Below are 19,528 nucleotides of genomic sequence, written 5' to 3'. Positions count from 1 at the left end.
GGCAGGGCTGTTAAAAGCACACCCCTGCAGGGCAGTCAGGATGTTTCTTTGAGCACCAAGCAAATTGATTTGTGTTCTAGGACAGGCAGCATAAGGTGGGTTAGTGCAGAATTGCGGCATTCTGCTCTGAATTTTTACTCTGAAGTAGTAAAAGCAGCACTCCAGAGCTCTAGCAAACTGCAGGCTTGGACTGCCTGATATTCTTATTGCCTCAGATCAATATATGTTCAGGAATGTCAGATCAGTGTGTCGTGGCTGGTTTGTGAGCACAGCAAATGCTTGTGAACAATGTATAGCTTTCTTAGGCTTAGAAATATCATGCAGAACTCCTTTTGCCTTTCATGAGCAATATGAGTGACAACATTGTGTCTCTCCAAACTGAGAAATAGTGCTTGGGTTTAGACTTACTGAGGAAGTTTATTAAATTGGGAATTCTACAAAACAATTCCTTTTTACCTGGTGAATGGTCAGAGGTAACCTTGACTAAACTGCTAGAGGTAGTAAAAATGTGACATTGCCTTTCTTTGCTGTGATTAACTTGTATATTTAGATCTACATTCTTATACCATATTTGTCAATAGCTTAAATTTCTATGTATGGAAATATTTAAATATTTCACTATGATCTGCAAATAGTTTTGCTTTTGAAAAAGAGGAAGAATAATGACCAAAATTTAACACTCTCTCCCCTTTTATCTTATTATATTCTGTGACTTTTAGAAGGTGCAAGCAATAATAAAAGTAATAAAGTGTAAAATAAAAAACTACCTGGATACAGAAATTGGTTGCTGCTACTTTTCCATCTTGTGCTTATGAACCTGTTTCTGGTTTGGTGCCATCAGTAATTCTTAGAGAATTCTTATTGCAGGTTTAGTGAGGATGGGTATGCTTTCTCTCAGTAGCCTCTCAAAAAGCTTGTCATCCTGTTTTGGAAGCAACTTCCAGTTTTTCTGTTTGAAAAGTGAAAAGTGTAATTTCACTCCAGTATGAATCTTGATTTGCTTGTAGAGAGACAGACACAGGAACAGTTGACATAGCCATTAAGACACTTCACATAGATTATAAGGGCAGATTTTTGTGCCATTGTGGTCCTTCAGGAGCACAAGAAAATTAATGCAACCAGAGTGCCAGTCTAGAAAAATATTGTCTATAATGGATACCATTTGTGCCAGAAGGGCTTTTTTTTCCCCTTTCTTTCAATGAATATTTAGAGGTTTTGATTGAAGACACTAGAAATTCCTGACATCAGAAAAAAAATGGGTTTTTTCTTTTTTTTCTAAGAATTTTCTCAGTTTAACCTCTCTGAAGTTCTTGATATAGCCTTCTAGAAAGAATGAAGTGATACCAGTGTAAAAATGGAAGACTATGGTGGTTCCTTCAGCTCACACATGTACAGGGTTAAAAAACACAGCTTCAGGAACACAGCAGTTTCTAAAATGTGTTTCTAAGCCAGAGTGATGAATGGAACAATGCTGATTATGTGTGAGGGGGGCAGTGGATTCGTTAAGAGGAGAACCTTTCCATGACCACCAGTAGCAAGGTTGATGCCTTCTCCTCAGATACAGCTTCTTACTCTGATGTGGTCAGGCTGCCTGCAGTGCAGTACCTAACAAGCAGCTGTTTCCCTGTGTTCAGGCATGACAGTTTACCTGCCCTCTGAACAACTGCTGATTATTCAGAAAAGAATGTGAGTGCCACTATTTCGGCCCTCCTGCCTTAGATTTTTCTAGAGATAGGCTGAATTCCAGCAATCAAACATTCAGGCATACCTAGATAAATTTTTGAAAAAGCCTTTTTGGCAGTTTTACAGCATCCTGTTCCTGGGTAAAGCTGGGAGCTAATTGGGTGTATAATTACCTCCTGTTAGACATTTCACCAACGCATTTTTTTTCCTTAGTAGTAGGGAACCTTCTGGATACTAATGTTCAACTCCTGTCATAATAACTAACTAAAATAGTCCCTCCTACCTGATTTTTACATGGCTTTAATTATGCATGTTACATAAGGGTTTGGAGAAAGTGATTATTGCAGCAAAGTGTTCCTGTTCCAGCCTCTGTTTTCCATAGCTTTTCCATAGCTTTTTGTTGTTGAGAGTTTAATTTTCTGAGCAAATTATGTTGCAGATAGTATTTTCTCTGGTTTTACCAGGACAACTTAAAGGCCAAATGAAGTTAATTGAAACTGTTGTTTAGTTGTCACTCCTCTGTCTTGCTTGTATATATTTTCTGAGCTACTGAGTTGGGAATGTTGTGTTTCAGTAACCACACGTGTTCAGCTTTTATCAAGACTCTGGTATGAAACCAGGCCTGACAATCAGCTCAGTGGTCCCAGAATTATGACACCATTTGTCATATAGGAGCTCTGCATTAATTTAGGTGCTTGAAAACTGTTTATTCTACTGAAGATTGCTTAAAGCTATGAGCTCAAGAACCACTACAGCATATAATCAAATTTTAAATGAGTGAATTATTTAACTTATCAAGAATTTCAGATATCGTCCACCTTTCTAGTTACAGATTTTTAGGACAATTCTTGAAGATCAGTTATGAGGGAACTCATGAGCTCTTGGCAGATTATGGTACTATCTGCTTTGTGGAAAAAATTCCGATTTGCTATATTATGTCTGTTTTTCTGCAGAACTGTTCCAGACATCAAACTGCTAAAGAAGCAGAAAAAAATGTCCAGTATGTCTGTTATCTTATTCATTACTTTAAAACATTCATTTGGAAAGCAAAGAAAGCAAAAGGATTTTTTTTTTTTGCTTTGTTTTATCTTTTAACTGTGAAGTGGTTGATTGTGAGGGAAGATTATCTGGAATAAAAAGGTTTTCAGCCAAATCTTTGTTCTGTTTGAGTAAGGTAGTTAATCTAAAAAAATTTGATTGTTGTTTATGATTTTTATTCACTTGTTAATGAAGAATAATGAAATAGAAAGGCCATCTGGTTTATGTTTTTCAATATGATACATTATTTATTACAATTTTTTTTGTTCACTCTTAGATATGCTTTGTTTTTATGGCTACTTATGTATTACTTTTAATGAGAGAGGGAGTAAAACCAATTGCATTGGTTTTTGTCTGGGGTTTGGTGAAACAAGATTCTCAAAAATAAAAAGTATCTTCTCAATAAATGAGCTAGGACCTGAAGAGAAAGCTAGGTGCTTGTGCCAGGGAAGTTCCACTGGATCAGTGACTCTGGGACAACCTAATGGTCTCCTGTACTAGGACTTGCATATCATTGAATCCTAGAAATTAATCTGTAGTGCCTGACGTTATGATGAGTGGTTTTGCAGGCAAGTCACTCAGAATGGAAATGAATTGCACAGCTTTCTGCAGTGACAGTGACCATGTTCATTTCTTCTTAGCTGCTTCTGTTTTGGCCAAGTCTGAAACAGAGGGAATGAGGCATTAGTGAAACAGACTTTTTCTCCTATTGTGCTTTACAAACTGAAAGTAGGGCTGTTTGTTTGGTTTTTTGTTTGTCCTCAGGGTTCCAGATGAACGCATCGTCTTGGCCAATGTTTCTCTTAAGAACTCTCAATGGAGCTGAAATGGCACCTGCAGCATTCTTTAAAAAGGTAAGAAGAAAGGCTTTTCTAGTAAACAACTTCATGTCAATTGGTCCATGGTTACATTTTTTAATGAGGATGCTAAGATATTACCCTGTTGTCTGCGGCAAAGACAGGGAAGGCAAGACTATTATTTAAAATTACTTTGAACTGGATTGACATGCTATGGAACTAGACAGAAAGGAATCTGCTTCTAGTCCTTAGAGAGGGCCATTTCCTTTCCTGAGCTGAGACTTCAAAGTATGGTGTGTTATTTAGAAAAATCGTGTTTGCTCATTTTTTGTCTCATGGATTTTAGATAAAATGCATATCACATCTCTTAACAGCACTGTAGTCATGTGAATGTGCACAGGAGTAAAAAAAATGAATGGAGAATGAGACCCATTGGAATACAGTAGTGCTTGGAAAGGTTTTGTTAAACATTTTCATTGGGCACACACTCATCATTTAAAATGCAGTGAGAAAGTAGTTGAAAATAGCAGAAAAAGCCATTCAGTTTTTTAAACATGACTCTTGAGAAGGTTATTTTAAAATATGGAAAATTAAATAAAAATAACAGTAATATTAAAATGACTTGGTTCAGTTTTTTATTGAGGAGATAAAACCCTGTTGTCATACTGAGTGTGTTCTTTTTGGATACTGAGAGTGATACTGAGAAGTATGTCAGCAAATCAAATAGTTGGGTTTAGGCCTGCAATCACATCACTTGCTGTTAACTTCATATAATTAAAATTTTTTTAGATAAGATAATATAAATTTTCTGAGGCATGATGAGCCATGCTTCTCTGTGCTAGCCTGCAGCACATCTGAGATGGGCTTGCATAATAAGGTTCTTGAGGCTGAGGTGGTAATTTGTGTTCTGTCAGATCACAACTCCTGCTGTGGAGGTACACCTACACCAGTCACATTCACTTGATTTTTGTTTTTCTTTTGTCCACTTGGAATTGGTCTAAGGCCAAGTGAGTTAACAGAGGCCAATAAATAATGTCCAATGCTAATGAATTTTTCATGGATTAATTGAGAGGTAAAGCTTTTACCAGACAGTTATCAGTCCCCAGAAATATCCATGCTCTGCAAACCTCTTCTTTATTAGCATGTAATAATTTCATTTTAGTGTCTTGGCTGTCTTGCTGTCCAGACATAATGTATTGTTTGCAACCTATTGCTTATGTAAATACTTTTATCAGAGTCTTTCTGTCATGGATAATTTTGCTAATTTTCCCAGCTGTGTTTTGGGGGAATAGAATGAAGATTTTTGTCGTGCAGAAGAGCAAAGCCAAATTTAAAATTTGACTAAGTTTCCTTGAATGTGTTTCTATAGCTTCCTGAGAGTAGTGACTATAAATAGTAAGAATGTTGGGGAAAAAAAAAGGGCTGTTACTTAGTTTTGGTTTTTTTTCAAGAGGTCACAGAAATACAAATATTCTACCTTGTTTATTTTTGTAGGAGCCACCAAAACCTGTGCCAAACTGCTTTAAAGTTGGAATGAAACTAGAAGCTATAGATAGGAAGAACCCATACCTGATTTGCCCAGCAACCATTGGAGATGTTAAAGGAGATGAAGTTTTTGTTACATTTGATGGTTGGAGAGGAGCGTTTGACTATTGGTGCAGGTGTGATTCTCGAGATATTTTCCCAGTCGGATGGTGTAGCTTGACAGGAGATGCATTACAACCACCAGGGAACAATGGTAAGATGACTAATAATATTGCTTAATTGTTTTTCTCCTCAATTACAGCAGAATTTTAAAAACCAGCTGGCTATATGCAGATAAGACTGAAGATTTGATTTGTGAGTAGCAGATGAGGATGAAATGTTGTTTTCGTTATGCAGCTTAAAGCTAATAGAAATTGCTAGGAAAGAGTTTTTGCCTGTTTGTAGCATCTCTGGGAACATGTTTTATTTAATACTTTAGGAGGGCTTCTGATGACCTCTAATTTTTGTGTGCTTGTAGAGAATCTTGAACTAGGTTTGCTGTTTGTATTATTGATAGATACATGCTCCTGTTTAGTGATACTAATATATTGCCTGCTGCAGCACTTTATGTTATGCTAAATAAAGTAAAGTAGTGTTTGCTTCTGTGATGATTGCAAGTGTAAACTATATATTTAATATTTCTTCCTTCATACTCACAAAACTCTGTCTTGCAGCTGCCTATTCTGAATGCTTTGTCATCTTCTTGCCTTTAGGGATGTTTGTTGATCAGGTGATAGTGTCTCTTTAATTGATGGCTGCTTTATAATGAATAACTCTCTACCTTAGAAAGAAGGGAAATAGCATGAAGAGGGATATCACTCAGTGTAATCCCTTTGCTACTATGGAACTGCTTGTCAGGTTTCTGTAGTGTAAGGCTTTTCTGTAAAATTGTTTGAGCTTTTCTATCCTCATCCCATAAAAAATGTCAGGAAGAGAGGTTTGAAGGAGGGGAATAATATTTTAATTAATTTCTTTATTAACCAGAATGATTTGTTCTCAGTGAGATTTTTCATAGCTGGTGTTAGATGAGTAAGGAACAAATAGATTGGTGTCACAGAACTCTCATGTGGAAGTAGGAAAGGAACAGAAGCAAGAAGGCAAGAATTAGTAATGTTTCCTGGCCTTTTCCATTATTTTTCTCAGTCTTTTGCTAGCAGATCAAGAACTGTGTGGAAAATCTAGCTGGAATTAGCTAAGGGCATCTCTGCATCCTTGCTCTCACCTGTCTGAAGTTGCTGCCAGGGGTCATAGTACCTGGAATCATGTTTAGTCCATTCTGGCAGATTTCAGCAAAGGAGTAACTCTGTGTAGCTGTACTGCCCAAAATGATTTGCAGTGAGAGGGAAGGGGAAAGGCAGGTGAGGGTGATGGACATTGGATCAGAAGTCATCTAATAGGTACCACACTGACCTTAGTCTTAATGTTTCTGTGCTCCCAATCTCTAAAGTGTCTTTCTCAGCTTCTTCAGAAGGTTGACCTTGCCTTGGGAGATCATGAATGAGGTGTGTTACTACACTTAAGCTAGTTATTTCTTTACTGTGGGGTGACTGAGCACTGGAACAGATTGCCCAGAGAAGTTGTGGAGTCTCCCTCCCTGGAGATATTCCAGAGCTGTCTGGGCACAACCCTGTGCCCTGTGCTCTGGGATGACCTTGCTTGAGCAGGGAGGTTGGACCAGGTGACCCCTGTGGTCCCTTCAAACCTGACCCACTCTGTGATACACAAGAGGGGCTGTGTAAATAACTTTAAAGAAGTTTAAAACATTTTTTGTGACAGTTTAGATTACTGAGTCCAGTTTCATCTTCTGGAAAGAATATTGTTAAATTGTTTAGTCTACTCCAATTTCACACTGGAAAGCCAGTGATATTTTCAGGTAAGACATCCAGAATTTTTTCTTGCCTGACTAGTGCTTGATGGAGCTCAAGGTTGTTTGACAATGAGTAAAGCTGGTTATGTAATCCAGTTCGTCAGGTAATAAGCCAAACAAAATTCAGACTTGAAATACCTATCCAGTTAGGATACGATTGCTTTGTAATGAGAAACAAAAACACTCCAGGCATTAATAAAATCTGAAGCAGGGTTCTTACAGTCTTGTAGTTAAAATTGACAATTTTGGACATGTAATAGAAACTGAGTGCAGAGAGGTGCAGGCTGGAGTGGTTTTTATTTTTGTTTCCAAAAGTGAGGCCAAAGTTAACTGCAGTTTTATTGAAATTGTGTATTCATTTTCCAGCATTCTGAGCATAAATAGTTATTTCTATTTTGCTTTGTGTTGTTATTTTTATTTATTTTATGTTTGTGTGTGTTATATACACTTGTTGAATTTACATATCTGGATGAAATATTTTTTGCCCTTAGTTTTTTCACTGTTATTTGATTGCTATGGAGCCACTAAAGAACTGCAATGACAGTCCTTTATTAAGATTTAAATAATAGCTTCAAGGAGAGTACAATCAAGTTGTTTAAATTCAGAAATATGATGATGTTGTCAGGATCCTTCGTTACATACTAACATTAACTACTCCTGTTAAGGGAGAAAATATTACAGGTACTACATTGTAGCAATTTCCTTGGAGTATTCAAGTGTTATTTTGGTCTGGACCTTTTTCCTGCTGGTTACCTCAGTATTTCTGGCTTGAATTTCTGCAATAAAAAGTGAAAATAATTGATTTAAGAGTGGCTTGAATTCCAGAGTGAATATGAAAAGTATTCTTGATTTTTGTAAAGCTGAAAGCATTTAAATGTGTTAAATCACTACTTGGAGGGCTGAAAAAACGCCTCAGATCTTAGTGAACATGCAAAGCCAATATCCTGCAATCTAAGTATGAAAGAGAAAAACGATGCTTTAAATTTCATTCATACCTTGGACAACAATTTCTTGCCATGAGATGGATTTTGGGGTCTAATTTAACCTTTTGAAAGAGAGATTAAATGCAGTAAGGAAGACAGTATGCAAATTAGGGACGATTGTGTTTCAGCTGTCTGCTGCCTTAGCCTTTTAGGATGCCCAGAGAGAATGTTGGACCTCTGCCATGGGAGGTGTTTAAAAACAGACTTCTAGGATTTGGGTTATTCAGACCAGATTATGTGTTATTTTTACTCTTTGCAACTGTATCTTCTGTACCTCTCATTGGTATTAGCTCATGAACTAAGATAAAAGATAATACAGAGATGTTAGGTGAAAAGTTGTTTTGGACCAACTTCAGGCCCTAATATTTATGTTTTGTCTTTGGTCCTTATCAGAAGATGTGACTTCACTGGACCTGGCTGCATGTCAGGATATGTGCACAATGGTATGCAATGTACCATTCAATATTTATGCTATCCGAAGCTGTGCTTAGCTAACATTGTAGTTTGTGTCATTAGAAATATCTCCAATAATACAAATTGGTCATGTATGGTTTGACTTCAGTGCTGGGTGTTGGTTTGGCCTGCTGCCTCAAGGTTAGTATTTTAAGGATGTAGTAGACTGTTTTCTCTGTGTCTCTTGGTCATTTGAATGCATTTAGAGAAGACTAAAAACCACAACCAGTGTTGTGAAAGAGATTGACATGGTAATGTCTGTGCTGGACCAGTCTGGAGGACCATCTGCTCTTGAAGGTTTCCTCCAGCACTGGCTGAAAGCAGATGTCTGAAGAAAAGCATAAGCACATAGGAGACAGGTTTGCCCAAGTGTTCCTAGTATCTGTCCATCTGCAGCCAAGGTCCTTCCAAGCCCAGAATAATGCTTTTATGCTGGTTGCTTTCTCAGGTACTCAGCATCAAAGGGGAGGAACTTGATCTAACCTGTTCTGTTATATACTGGAGCCATCTGAACTTTTAGCACCTACAACATCCTTTTTAGCACCTAAAGCATAAGACATTCTCTACTTGAGTATATTTTTTGTGGAAAAGGAAAAATTCCTTTTCCTTGCTGGTAGTTTCATTTGTTGTCCTTGGTTTCTTGTACTGAAACAGGTTCTTGTACTTCCAGTACTTGTACAGGAAGATTCTGGTGTTGTTGTTCAGGGGTCAGTTTCATTCCTCTGGTCACCCTTGTTCTTCTGTAGTGTTTCCTTTTCACTTACAGCATTTTTGAGCCACTGGATCCAGAAGTGCACAATATATACTTAATGACATAGTGGTGCCTTCTGTTATGTTTTCTGTTCCTTCCATGATTATTCATTAATTGATATTTGGGATTTTTGGACTTATACTGATATTGTGTGCTTCCTTGGAGTGAGTATGAATGCAAAATAAATTCAGTCTTGTTGTTTTAGTGTTACCTTCTGCATTTGTTCGTTATAAAATTTTGGTCATCTTTTGGGTCCATGTAACTTATGCTTTTGATATACTTTAAGAAGGATTTTAAAGTTTTATATCTTCTGCATGGTTTTTTATTCACTCTTTTTCTAGGCCAAATGTATTGTACTTTTCTATTTAACCACAATAGATTGTAATTTTTACTTTACTCTGTTAAATAATAGAAATCTGTTACTATACCCAAGAATATTCTTGATATTCATGTATTGCTTTGTAGCTTGTTGAGGCTTATGATTGAAGTAAGCAGCAGGTGACTGGAGATTGTCAGAACAATTTCTATTTGCTGTTTCTGTATAAATTCATTTTACTGTTTAGTTATTACATGTAAATGGCAGTTACTTAGGCAACCCACCTTTTTATTTATAATAGAAGTAAAACCTTTTTCATAAAAGAGAGAAAACAAAAGAACAACTGGGGACAAGCCATGTGGGAAACAATAAGTGGTTTCCCCTGCAAAGATTGATTTCAGTATTAAGAATTATCTATCATTTAGATGTGAACAGAAAGAAGGGGGTCAGTTACTACATATTCATGATCCCCCCAGCCTTATGAAGCTGGATTTTTGAAGGATAAAGGTGATGCAAAGAACTCAAAAAGAGGAACTACTCTCTGTGCTCTAAAAATTTGGGAGGCCAAAGGAAGATGATAAAATAATTTATAAAACCAACCAAAACCATGATACAGTGTAGTTTTTACCATAGGTCGTGTTCTTTCTTTCACTCTCTTCTGTCTCCCCCTCTTCCACACCCTATGTCCCATCATTGCTTTTTCCTAATTTAGTGCATTTATTGGCAGTGAGAGCAATCTTCTTTCATTATGCTAATCAGCATGTTGATGTTAAAGGTCTCCTTCTAAAACTGTCTGCAGCAAAAGAGCAGTACAGGCTCAAGCAGAGATTTAAAAATATCTTATTTGTCTGTTTTATGATTTCTTAGTTTTATTTAATTTTCAGTCATTTTCTCAATGTTTACTTTGTGAAGATTTTACTGAGCAGATACTAGAGATGGTCTCTGTTGTTGATGAAATCATGTGAAAATAAGCTCTGTTATGTTTTCAGTTGAGTTGTGCACAAATGTGCAACATCAGTACAAACCTAAGGATTTGCCCTGTTTGCAGATGAAACAAAAGAAGTGTTGAAACTTTATACAGAGCTATAGTAAGGTCTGTGAAGACTCTTGATGTTTAGAGTAGCCAAAAAAAATCAGATAAGCATGGTAATTAAGTTTCATTTAAGAAAAAAAAAGTGAAGTGGTAAAATTTCATACTGCTGGAGGTTTTATTTTTCTGTCAGTGCAGCCAGCTTCTCTTCATGAGCAGATCACAGTAGTTAAGTCAGGCACACACAGTAAGCAGATTTATGCTGTCTTCAGAATTGTACATGAAAAACTCCTCAGTGCTTCAGGCTAAAACCTGATTTGCCACATTCTCTCAAATGTTAAGCTTTTTTTATTTGGTATTAATGTTTCTTGACATCTTGCAGCAAGGCTTGGATAGTGCTGCCACAGGGTACTAATCACTTAAGAAAGAATAAAGGTTTTGCCTTTCCCAGAGATGTGACCTTATTGTAAGTCTGGATTCCCTGTCATCTTACCATGTTTATTTATAAGGTAATTGTAATTTTCTTGTAAATTGGAAGTACTCCAACACATGTATTTTTGACTGCTACATGGACTTTTTTTTTTAATGTGATCTTGTTTGGGTCTTAGGGACACTGCAGGTATTTCAGTATAGTCTAAACAGAAAGTTGTACTACTATACAGACCTCCCACCTGCAGCTTGAGTAATAAAACACCCTATTCCTGTGGGGACTAAGCAGTAAAGGGTTACTAACCCAGGTGTGCCAAGGTGTGCCAAGCCACAGCCATGGTTGTGGTGCCCTACTAGTGGATGTGATTGAGTTTTTTCCAGATCTGTGTTAGTAGCTATAAGCTGTGTCCAGAGTATCAGTGCTGTCATTCACATGCTGAGACAAAACAGATTGTTGCATTGTACTATCCCTCCTCTGTGTCTCTTTTTTCTTCCCTGGAAGCTTGTTGCATTGTATTCTGTCATTTTGGGCCCTCCTTTCATCCTGTTTATGCTGTTTGGGGAAAAATAATGGCAAAACCAGGGCAGAATCAGTAATGATGGGATCAAAAGTCAGGTTGTTCAATTTGTACTCAGTTTGTAGAGCTGGGCCTTGCTGGGTTTATTGACAGATTCATCACCAGCACATCTAAGTTCACTTCAGGTAACTCAAGTTGATGCTGTTTTGATAGTTTGAGTTACCTTGTTGCTCTCTTCCTTGTCGTCCTTCCTTCCAGATAATCAGCAAAGTATCGGATTTTTTTGGGGGGGGGGAAGTTTGTCTGGTTTAGGTTTTTTTGCTAATGTGGTTGCAATGGCAATTCTTGTTGAAGGATGAGACTAGAAGCTGGCTTTTCACAGTTCTTGGTTTCTGGGGACTAACTGGAAAGATCTTCCAGGAGTCTTCCTTCTGTTTTGCCTGTAATCCTCCAAGTCCCACATGTTCTCTGCCCCATCTTTGCTCATGGAAGTTGGTTTTTTTGTAAGTGATGAGTGTGAATTTGGTTAGCAGCAGGTTTTGATGGATCTTAAATGGTATTTTCAGTGGTGGCATCTGTAGGGGCTGGCTTGCCTGCCTCTTGAAAATGTGGCAGACCGGGCATGGGAGTGAAGGACTGAGGGACTGCAGGTGCTACAGGGCTGCCTGGGCAGGTCACTGGGAGAGGACTGTTTTTTTTTCTTTCATCCATTTCTGTCTTACATTGCTTGGCAGTCTCCATTTTGACTTTCAGTCTTGTGTAAGGTAGGCTAAAAATTTTCACAAAGACAGAGACTTCTTATTTCTTTTATTATATTGGTAACAGAAACTAAAATCTAGAAAGAAGAAAGTTTCAAGCTGTAGTGTCCATGTCTTGCCAAGGTGGATGTTGTAAGTTTTCAAGTGTGATGTTGCTTTTTAGATAGCAGAATATTGACTTATACCTGATTTTGTATCATAGCTACATATCAATTAGTATCTCACAACTACCTCATGACCAGAAGTCATCCAAACTCAGATAGGAAGAGGTGGAATGTATTAGATAGTTATGCTTTTGTATGGCTCTGTTGTTCAATTGAGACATAAGGACATAAATTTTTATAATCCTTGGCAGTAAGCTGTTTTGAAAAAATTGCTAATCTTTTCCACTTCCTTTGCCAGTTATCAAAACTATCATGATAATAACTGACTGTATTAAAGAAGGTTCGTTTTATAGTTAAAACTCCAGGCTAGAACTCAGCAGATATGTTTCCATTACTTCTCCTGTGGAATGTTCTCATGGATTTAGGGTAAGTTGCTAAACCTCTTTGCCTCTTTTTTTTTTTGTCTGTATGTGACAGAAGGACCAAGCTTTTATATTCTCAGAAAAACATTGGGTTTATATATTAGCCGGGCATAGGAACAATACTACAGTACAAATAGAATAATTTATATCTTGAAAGAAAATCTGATTTAAAAAGTGAGCTACTTTTTTTACTGGCCTAATTGGCACCTGCACCTCAGGTAGCAATTCTGTGTTCACAGAATGCATGGCAGTGAGCCCCTACCTTCCTTTGTGTAATTTCCCATCAGTTGTTTGAAGTCTTGTCTTGTAATTGCTGTTCTGTGGCACTAACCGAATGGGAGATTTATAATGTTTAAATATTACAAATCTGAACCTTTTTTTTCCTCTGCTTTCCATAAAAACATGGAGTGAAACTGTCACTGCTGATTATTTGAGGGAATTTTACTAATTAGAATTGCATGAGAATTCAGGCTTTTGAGCTGTCATCTGTTCCATCCCCTTCCCAAGTACTGGAGGTTTCAGTAGCTTCAGATTTCACAGTTGTCTTAAATATGTTACTTATTCTGGCAAGAGATCTTGATGATAACATTCTGGGGTCAATCTTGCAGTTCTACCTGTGTCTGGGAAGTTTTTCTGCTTCTGCAAGCAGAATTTGGCCCTCATGTGAGGTGTAACCTTTTGGGTCCTTTTCGTGCAAATGTGCTCAGTCGATTGCAGTGGATCTGCTTGTTTCAGCAAGGGACTGAGTTGTGGCCGTGCATCTCCAGGTTGTGAGTTCCAAAATACAGGATTTGAGGTTTCTGTTATATTAAATGCAAAGTTCCCAGGTGTTGGGATTCTCACAGAACCGTCTGAGGGAGGGAAGAAAGAATGTTTTGAAAGAGAGGTATTTGAAAGCATGAAAGCTGTGAGTTGCATGAAGGGCTAGGTACCTATAGCCCACACAAATGTGGCAGTATCACTGGAGCTCTGTGAACTCTGAAAGCGCTGCTTAGTTGCTAACATTTCTATGGTAAAGTGTATCTGTGTAGTGTGACCTCTGTTCTTCAGTTATTCAGGGTGTCTGTAGAGGTTTTGGCTCTAAACAAGATATTTGGGAAGGAAAGACATGCAATGCATCCCATTCCTGAAACTGGAGTGGTGGATATTTCTGTAGAGGAGCAACATGACACAAATGCTTGATTTTGCTTGTGCAAATGAGAGAGCCTTTGTGATGCAAAGCAGCATCCTCAAAAGGCAAATGTGCTTTTTTGGTTGTAAATATCCCAGCTAAATACTGCAGTAATTGCAAGCAGAGCTTGGCATTTTTCCTCTCTATTCTCTTCATCGTTATATTTTAACAAGTTCTCATGAGACTATTAAAGTGTCTTAGTTTTTGGAACATGTGGCCTAGTGGGGATAACTCTGTCTACAGATGCAGTGGGTTGGCAGCTTGATTTTGCATGTCTTTTCATTTCCCCCAGATCCTGTGACCCAGTGTAACCTTTGGTCTGCCTCTGAAGGCCGGGGTGAGGGAAGTATGAGCAGGTGACTGATGATCACTGTCAGTACAGCCTGCAGACAATATGGGAATTACTTTAGCAGTCTCCCACTCCCTTGTGCTCCCCCCATCCTCTCTTAAATCAACAAATGCAAATAGCAGCTCCCTCATTTGCTGCTATCTCTGGGATGCTGCCCAGGCAGCATGGGCTTTGTTGCAGTCCTGCCTATTAAAAAAAGCAGCTTCAGCCCTAGGCAGAAGGAAAAATACCTAGTGAGACCTGATCCCTCCCACCCCCTTAATGGTTAATGCTGCTCATATTTGGTGCTCTGGCATATGCAGGTAGGAAGATGCTGAGATAAGGTAGTGCTTGATGTGTGTGGTTCAAGAGGGCAGCAGGAAGTGGCTGGAGCTGTTTGCATTGTTAGTCTTTGTCTGGTAAATGTCCTTCTGGAAGGGAGTAGGGATTGCCCAGTGTCCAAAACTCATACCTGTGCTCCTAGAACCTGTTGACTTGAAAGTAGTGTGTATTTAACAACAGCTATGTCTTCACTGTGGGAGACTAGAAATGCATTTGCTGGATTTCAGCATAGGCAGAAGCACAAAGAATTTGTTAAACAACATTTCTTTCCAAGGTCATGATTGTTTTGTTCTATGCATAGTTGTGTGGCCCAAATAAATAAAATAGCTGCATTAATGTTGTTGTAAGTATAATATGTAGTATTGCATTGTACAGCATACAGTTGATATTGTTTTGCTTTCCAGACATACAGCTTAATGTGAGTTGTTGTTCAGCAGTTCAGGAACATAAGAGTAATGCTGTGCCAGCTTTTGGTTAAAATTCTGTTCATCTTATTTTGTCATCGCATATGAAAAGATGTTTTGGCATACATAAATAAAAGGAAAGTGGTCACTTTGTACATCCAGAAGGTGGTCCTTCTCAGATACCTCAGGGTATCAGGTCTGCATTTGATGTATTAGGACTGCAGCCAGCCATAATGAAGAAATTTCTTCTGAACTGCCATTAGGGAATATTAGATTAGTAACTGAATCAGGCAAATAGCAATGTATGTAAATGCTCCTACTGCTTTAGAAATGTGTGTCAGTAGTACTTGTATTTTCTAAGAAGTCTGCGTGCAGTGTATATTTAATCTTAGTGAATTTGAAAATAGTGACATTTTCTATTGCAAATACTTAATAACAGTTAACTCCTGAATAAAGATAGAGGGTTAAAGGAACAGTTGTAAAGCAAGGAAATGTTAAGTTGAATATGATTCATAGAGCTTGACATTAAAATCGTTACTCAATCTTTAAATATTTTATTTTCTCAATCTCTTATTTCAAAAGTACCTTTATGTTTTATTTTTTGTTTTACTTGCTTACCAGAAAGCTTCAACATATTAATATTTTCAGGGAAGAAAGATTCCAATTTCACAAAATCCAGAATTAACAGCCCCCTATGCTCCGTTTCCAGTATGAATTAGTGCTTTGAGTCAGGTACTGATAGTCTACACAGTCAAAGCCTGCTTTAACTCTAACTTGCAATACTTCTCTAACTTATGTCACATTAAGTTTATGGGTGTTAAGCCTGGGGTGAATCACGTGAATTTCATGATCAGCAAGATGCAAAAGGCTGTGATAGGGGCAGTCTGACACTAGAAAGCTGTCTGATTTTAGTGTAAAGGTTTCAAATTATTTCAAATATGTTGTGTGTTTCTTTCCCAAACCTCTCAGCAAAGGTGGTTTGATGTCAAAAAATTCCCATTTCATCTTCTACTTACCTGTCCTGCAATTTCTGCATCTGTCTGCCTGCCAGCAGTTGGGCCAACAGAATGGAATATTTGTGGGCCACAGGGACTTAATATTTGCTTTTTGTTGGCCACAGGTGCTGCTGTAGCAGGTTCATTGAGGGTATATCCTCATGTTCTGTTTGGCATCCTTTTGGTGCTCTAATCTGTCCATTGGGAAGGGAATTGTTGAAATAAAACCATCATTATTTGAGAGGAGAGCGAGTTGGGTGGAAAAGACCTGTTCACTAGGAAGTTTTAATTTAATGGAATCTGGTTACATCTTAGAGCCTCACACAAGATTATAATGCTATCACAGCATCTGCGTATTGGAACATGTCCAAGTGGATATCTGTTGGGATTCCATATTGAATTGGAGAGATTAACCCATCTCATGGGAGAAAATCACTTCAGTGTTAATAATGAAGAAAAATTATATTTTATGTTTGAGTTTTGGACTTCTGTCTTCAAAATGGCACCAGGCAGAAAAATCTGGGTATGGTTATGTGTGCTTAACTTTCTAAACCAGTATCTCAGACAAATACTCATTAAAGACATTTTGCCTGTCATCAGTTTCTTCTTGTCACTGGGATGATTTTCTTTGCTGCTCAAAGTTGTTTTGTAGCTCCCTAGAAGTAGTTTGCATGTTTTGTAGTTGTGGAAGCTGCTCTTAGTGGAAAAGGGATGTATTATAACCTGTATAATTTGTGAAGTATTTTTGAAGGCCTTCTTGATGAATGGCACTTTATAAATACTGTAATTAAATTATGGGAAGCATTTATAAGGTGAGTGGATTAATTCTTGGGGTTTTTTCCCAATTTTTATTTGAATGTTTTTCTCTTAGGAAAGTCCCTGGAAAAGAATGGGTACAAAGAGTTCTCTCTTTGGCGTCAATGAAGTTCTGTAGTTTCATGCCAACTACTTAAGTTCAAAGTAAAAAGTATATTCATTTTACAATGTAAATTGTGCAGTACACTTTTATTTTTTTAAGCCTTTGTTAGAAAAGTTGCTTTCCATTGTTCATTTTGAGGTTTTCCCCCCCTTCCCTTTTGTTTTTGTTTTTCCTCAGTTTCCATTACAAAGAGCAGTGCAAAAATCCAATCTTCCCCTTCCAAAGTGACCCGGCGTTCAATGCAGTCTCCACAGAAATCTGCTCCAGTTCCAGCGCAGCGGGGCAGGAAGCCAGGTCGGGGCAAACCCCCTGGACAGTCTGCAGTTCCCAAGAAGGGCAGGTCTCCTAAAAATATCCCCCTGACAAAAAGCACCTCTCATACTGAAAATCTTAAAACAAGGAAAAAAAGTTTAAAACCTGGAAAAAAGGTTAGTCCTTATCTACTACTTTATTTTATATTGCAGAATTTTGCAGTGAGATTTTTTTATTATTATCACTTAATTTTCTATCTTCTCTTCAGCCTTCAGGGCTTTACTCTTTTCAGCAACTGATTACAAGAAAACGTTTAGAATAGCTCTTCTGGAATATTTTAGTATAAGATCCTGTGGATTATTTTATTCCCAAACAAGATTACTGTTTTATTTATGGGTGAGTAATCGGTGTTGAAAAATGCTATTCTTAAATAGAGAGACAGGGAAGCATTTAAGCTTTTTAGTTTGGGTTAGTTTGTTACTGAACCATATATATAGCTTGCATTTTTTGGGTTTTTTTTCAGGTTTAGAAACACAGAATTGAAAACAGTGGGGACTTTATTGCGTAATTGAAGCTTTTGAAGCATATAGCTGGATTTGCCAAATGAATCTCGTGGATACTCCCTAATCCTGGAGCTTCTACTAGCATGAAGCAGGAAGCTTCTTTTTCTCCACATGTGGGCCTAATTCTGCCCTGGTCTGAAAGGCATGATGCCTTTCTCCCTGCCCAGCTGAGTCAGACCTGCAGGGTTGGCAGCTGCCTCCAGCTTCAGCTCTGGTGGAGCTCTCTGCTCAGGCACACACTGGAGCTGTTTGGTCAGGTACAGACTGGAGCTCTTTGGTCAGGCACACACTGCAGCTCTCTGCTCAGGCACACACTGCAGCTCTCTGCTCAGGCACACACTGGAGCTCTCTGCTCAGGTGCACACTGGAGCTCTGCTCAGGCACACACTGGAGCTCTCTGCTCAGGCACACACTGGAGCTCTCTGCTCAGGCACACACAGGAGCTCTGCTCAGGCACACACTAGAGCTCTCTGCTCAGGCACACACAGGAGCTGTTTGGTCAAGGACACACTGGAGCTCTGCTCAGACACACACTAGAGCTCTCTGCTCAGGTGCACACTGGAGCTCTTTGCTCAGGCACACAGAGGAGCTCTAGTCAGGCACACACAGGAGCTCTGCTCAGGCACACACTGGAGCTCTCTGGTCAGGTGCACACTGGAGCTCTGCTCAGGCACACACTGGGGCTCTCTGCTCAGGCACACACTGGGGCTCTCTGCTCAGGCACACACTGGAGCTTTCTGGTCAGGTGCACTCTGGAGCTCTTTGGTCTGGTGCTCACTGTCCCCTCACCCCACTGCCACTGACAGCAGCACTGGCAGATGAACAATCTCCAAGTGAGCCAGTTCAGGGAGCTCAGCTGGTAGACAGCTAGCACAGCATCCATCCCTCCTACTTCCTTCTTTGTCTGCTCCACTCCAAAAAAAGCACAAATGCTACAGCTGCTGCAAGGAAGAATAGGATCACAGCAGGGCAGACTTAGGGCAATTTGAATTGCCATGGAAGTGCAGTCTGTTTTCTGAGGCTTGCTCAGGCACGGCAGTCTGTCCAAGAAGAGTAGCAATCCTGCAGTGTCTTTCCTCAGGCAGTTTGAGTCTCTCCTTGTGCTCCTTCCTGGTTTGCATTAGCACTAGTGAGGAGGTGGGGGGCAGTGTTTTTTCCTGGTGGTTTTTTTTGGTTTTTTTGTGTTCATTCCCCTTTCCTCCAAACAAGAATCTAAGGGTAGAAGTCTTGAGACTTTTCTCCTCCAGTCTGTATCTGTGTGAGCTGTGGGATCTATTCCTAATGATGCTTGGGAAGAGGTGGAGTAATGGCAGGGTGGGGATTCTCCTTTCCAGTGACTGTGCTGATCAGTGTGCTAGTGAAGTAACATTACTAGAGCATAGCTGGAAGCTCCAGTATGAAACTAGCACTAACAGAACTTCATTGAAATGATGATCACAAGATAAGAAATTATTTTGGGGACCATAAATTGAAAGCTGAGCACTCTTCTCTGCTGCCTGCCCCTTCCAGTCAGACATCCAAACTGATGGAATTGGTCTCCAGTTTTGTTTCTCTTGTACTTGGTGTATAAAAATGCACAGTGACAGGGATTGAAGAGGAGAAAGGGGCTCCTATCCAGGCTTAGCTGGTGAGTGGGGTGCTCTTTGTAAGTCTGGACAGGGCTCTAAAGGACACTATTGAACACAGGACTGTCATATCTTAAGGTCTTACTGAGGTGTGGCAGGATGTGCACTTGCATGTAAGAATTTTGTCCTTTAGTTCTCATTAAAAAGAAATGGAGAGGCTTTGTCTATGTTTTGAAGCAGTAGTTGGAGGCACCTTGCCTTTAGAAGAGGCCCTGAAAGTGTCTGCTTGGAGCATTTGACACCTGGTTTGTGTGAA

At 38.9% G+C, this 19,528-nt stretch overlaps 2 protein-coding genes across 6 annotated transcripts in view; one reads left to right on the top strand and one right to left on the bottom strand.

The window, feature by feature from the left end:
- The window catches only part of BEND2 (BEN domain containing 2), a 250,851-nt gene that overhangs the window by 19,764 nt on the left and 211,559 nt on the right, over nucleotides 1-19,528 (bottom strand). The window lies entirely within an intron of this gene.
- Nucleotides 1-19,528, top strand: part of SCML2 (Scm polycomb group protein like 2) — a 71,755-nt gene that overhangs the window by 30,286 nt on the left and 21,941 nt on the right. For all 5 annotated transcript variants that reach the window (XM_054271366.1, XM_054271365.1, XM_054271364.1 and 2 more), the window contains 3 exons: nucleotides 3,487-3,575; nucleotides 5,013-5,256; nucleotides 17,010-17,260. In XM_054271366.1, coding sequence (XP_054127341.1) covers nucleotides 3,487-3,575; nucleotides 5,013-5,256; nucleotides 17,010-17,260 — 584 coding nt within the window. The remainder of the gene's footprint in view (nucleotides 1-3,486; nucleotides 3,576-5,012; nucleotides 5,257-17,009; nucleotides 17,261-19,528) is intronic.

The sequence above is a fragment of the Melozone crissalis genome, unplaced genomic scaffold, assembly GCF_028551555.1.
Source record: "Melozone crissalis strain CALT ecotype California unplaced genomic scaffold, PUWL_Pcris_2 ptg000013l_1, whole genome shotgun sequence".
Classification (NCBI taxonomy): Eukaryota; Metazoa; Chordata; class Aves; order Passeriformes; family Passerellidae; genus Melozone; species Melozone crissalis.
This window is presented reverse-complemented; position numbering and strand designations above follow the sequence as displayed.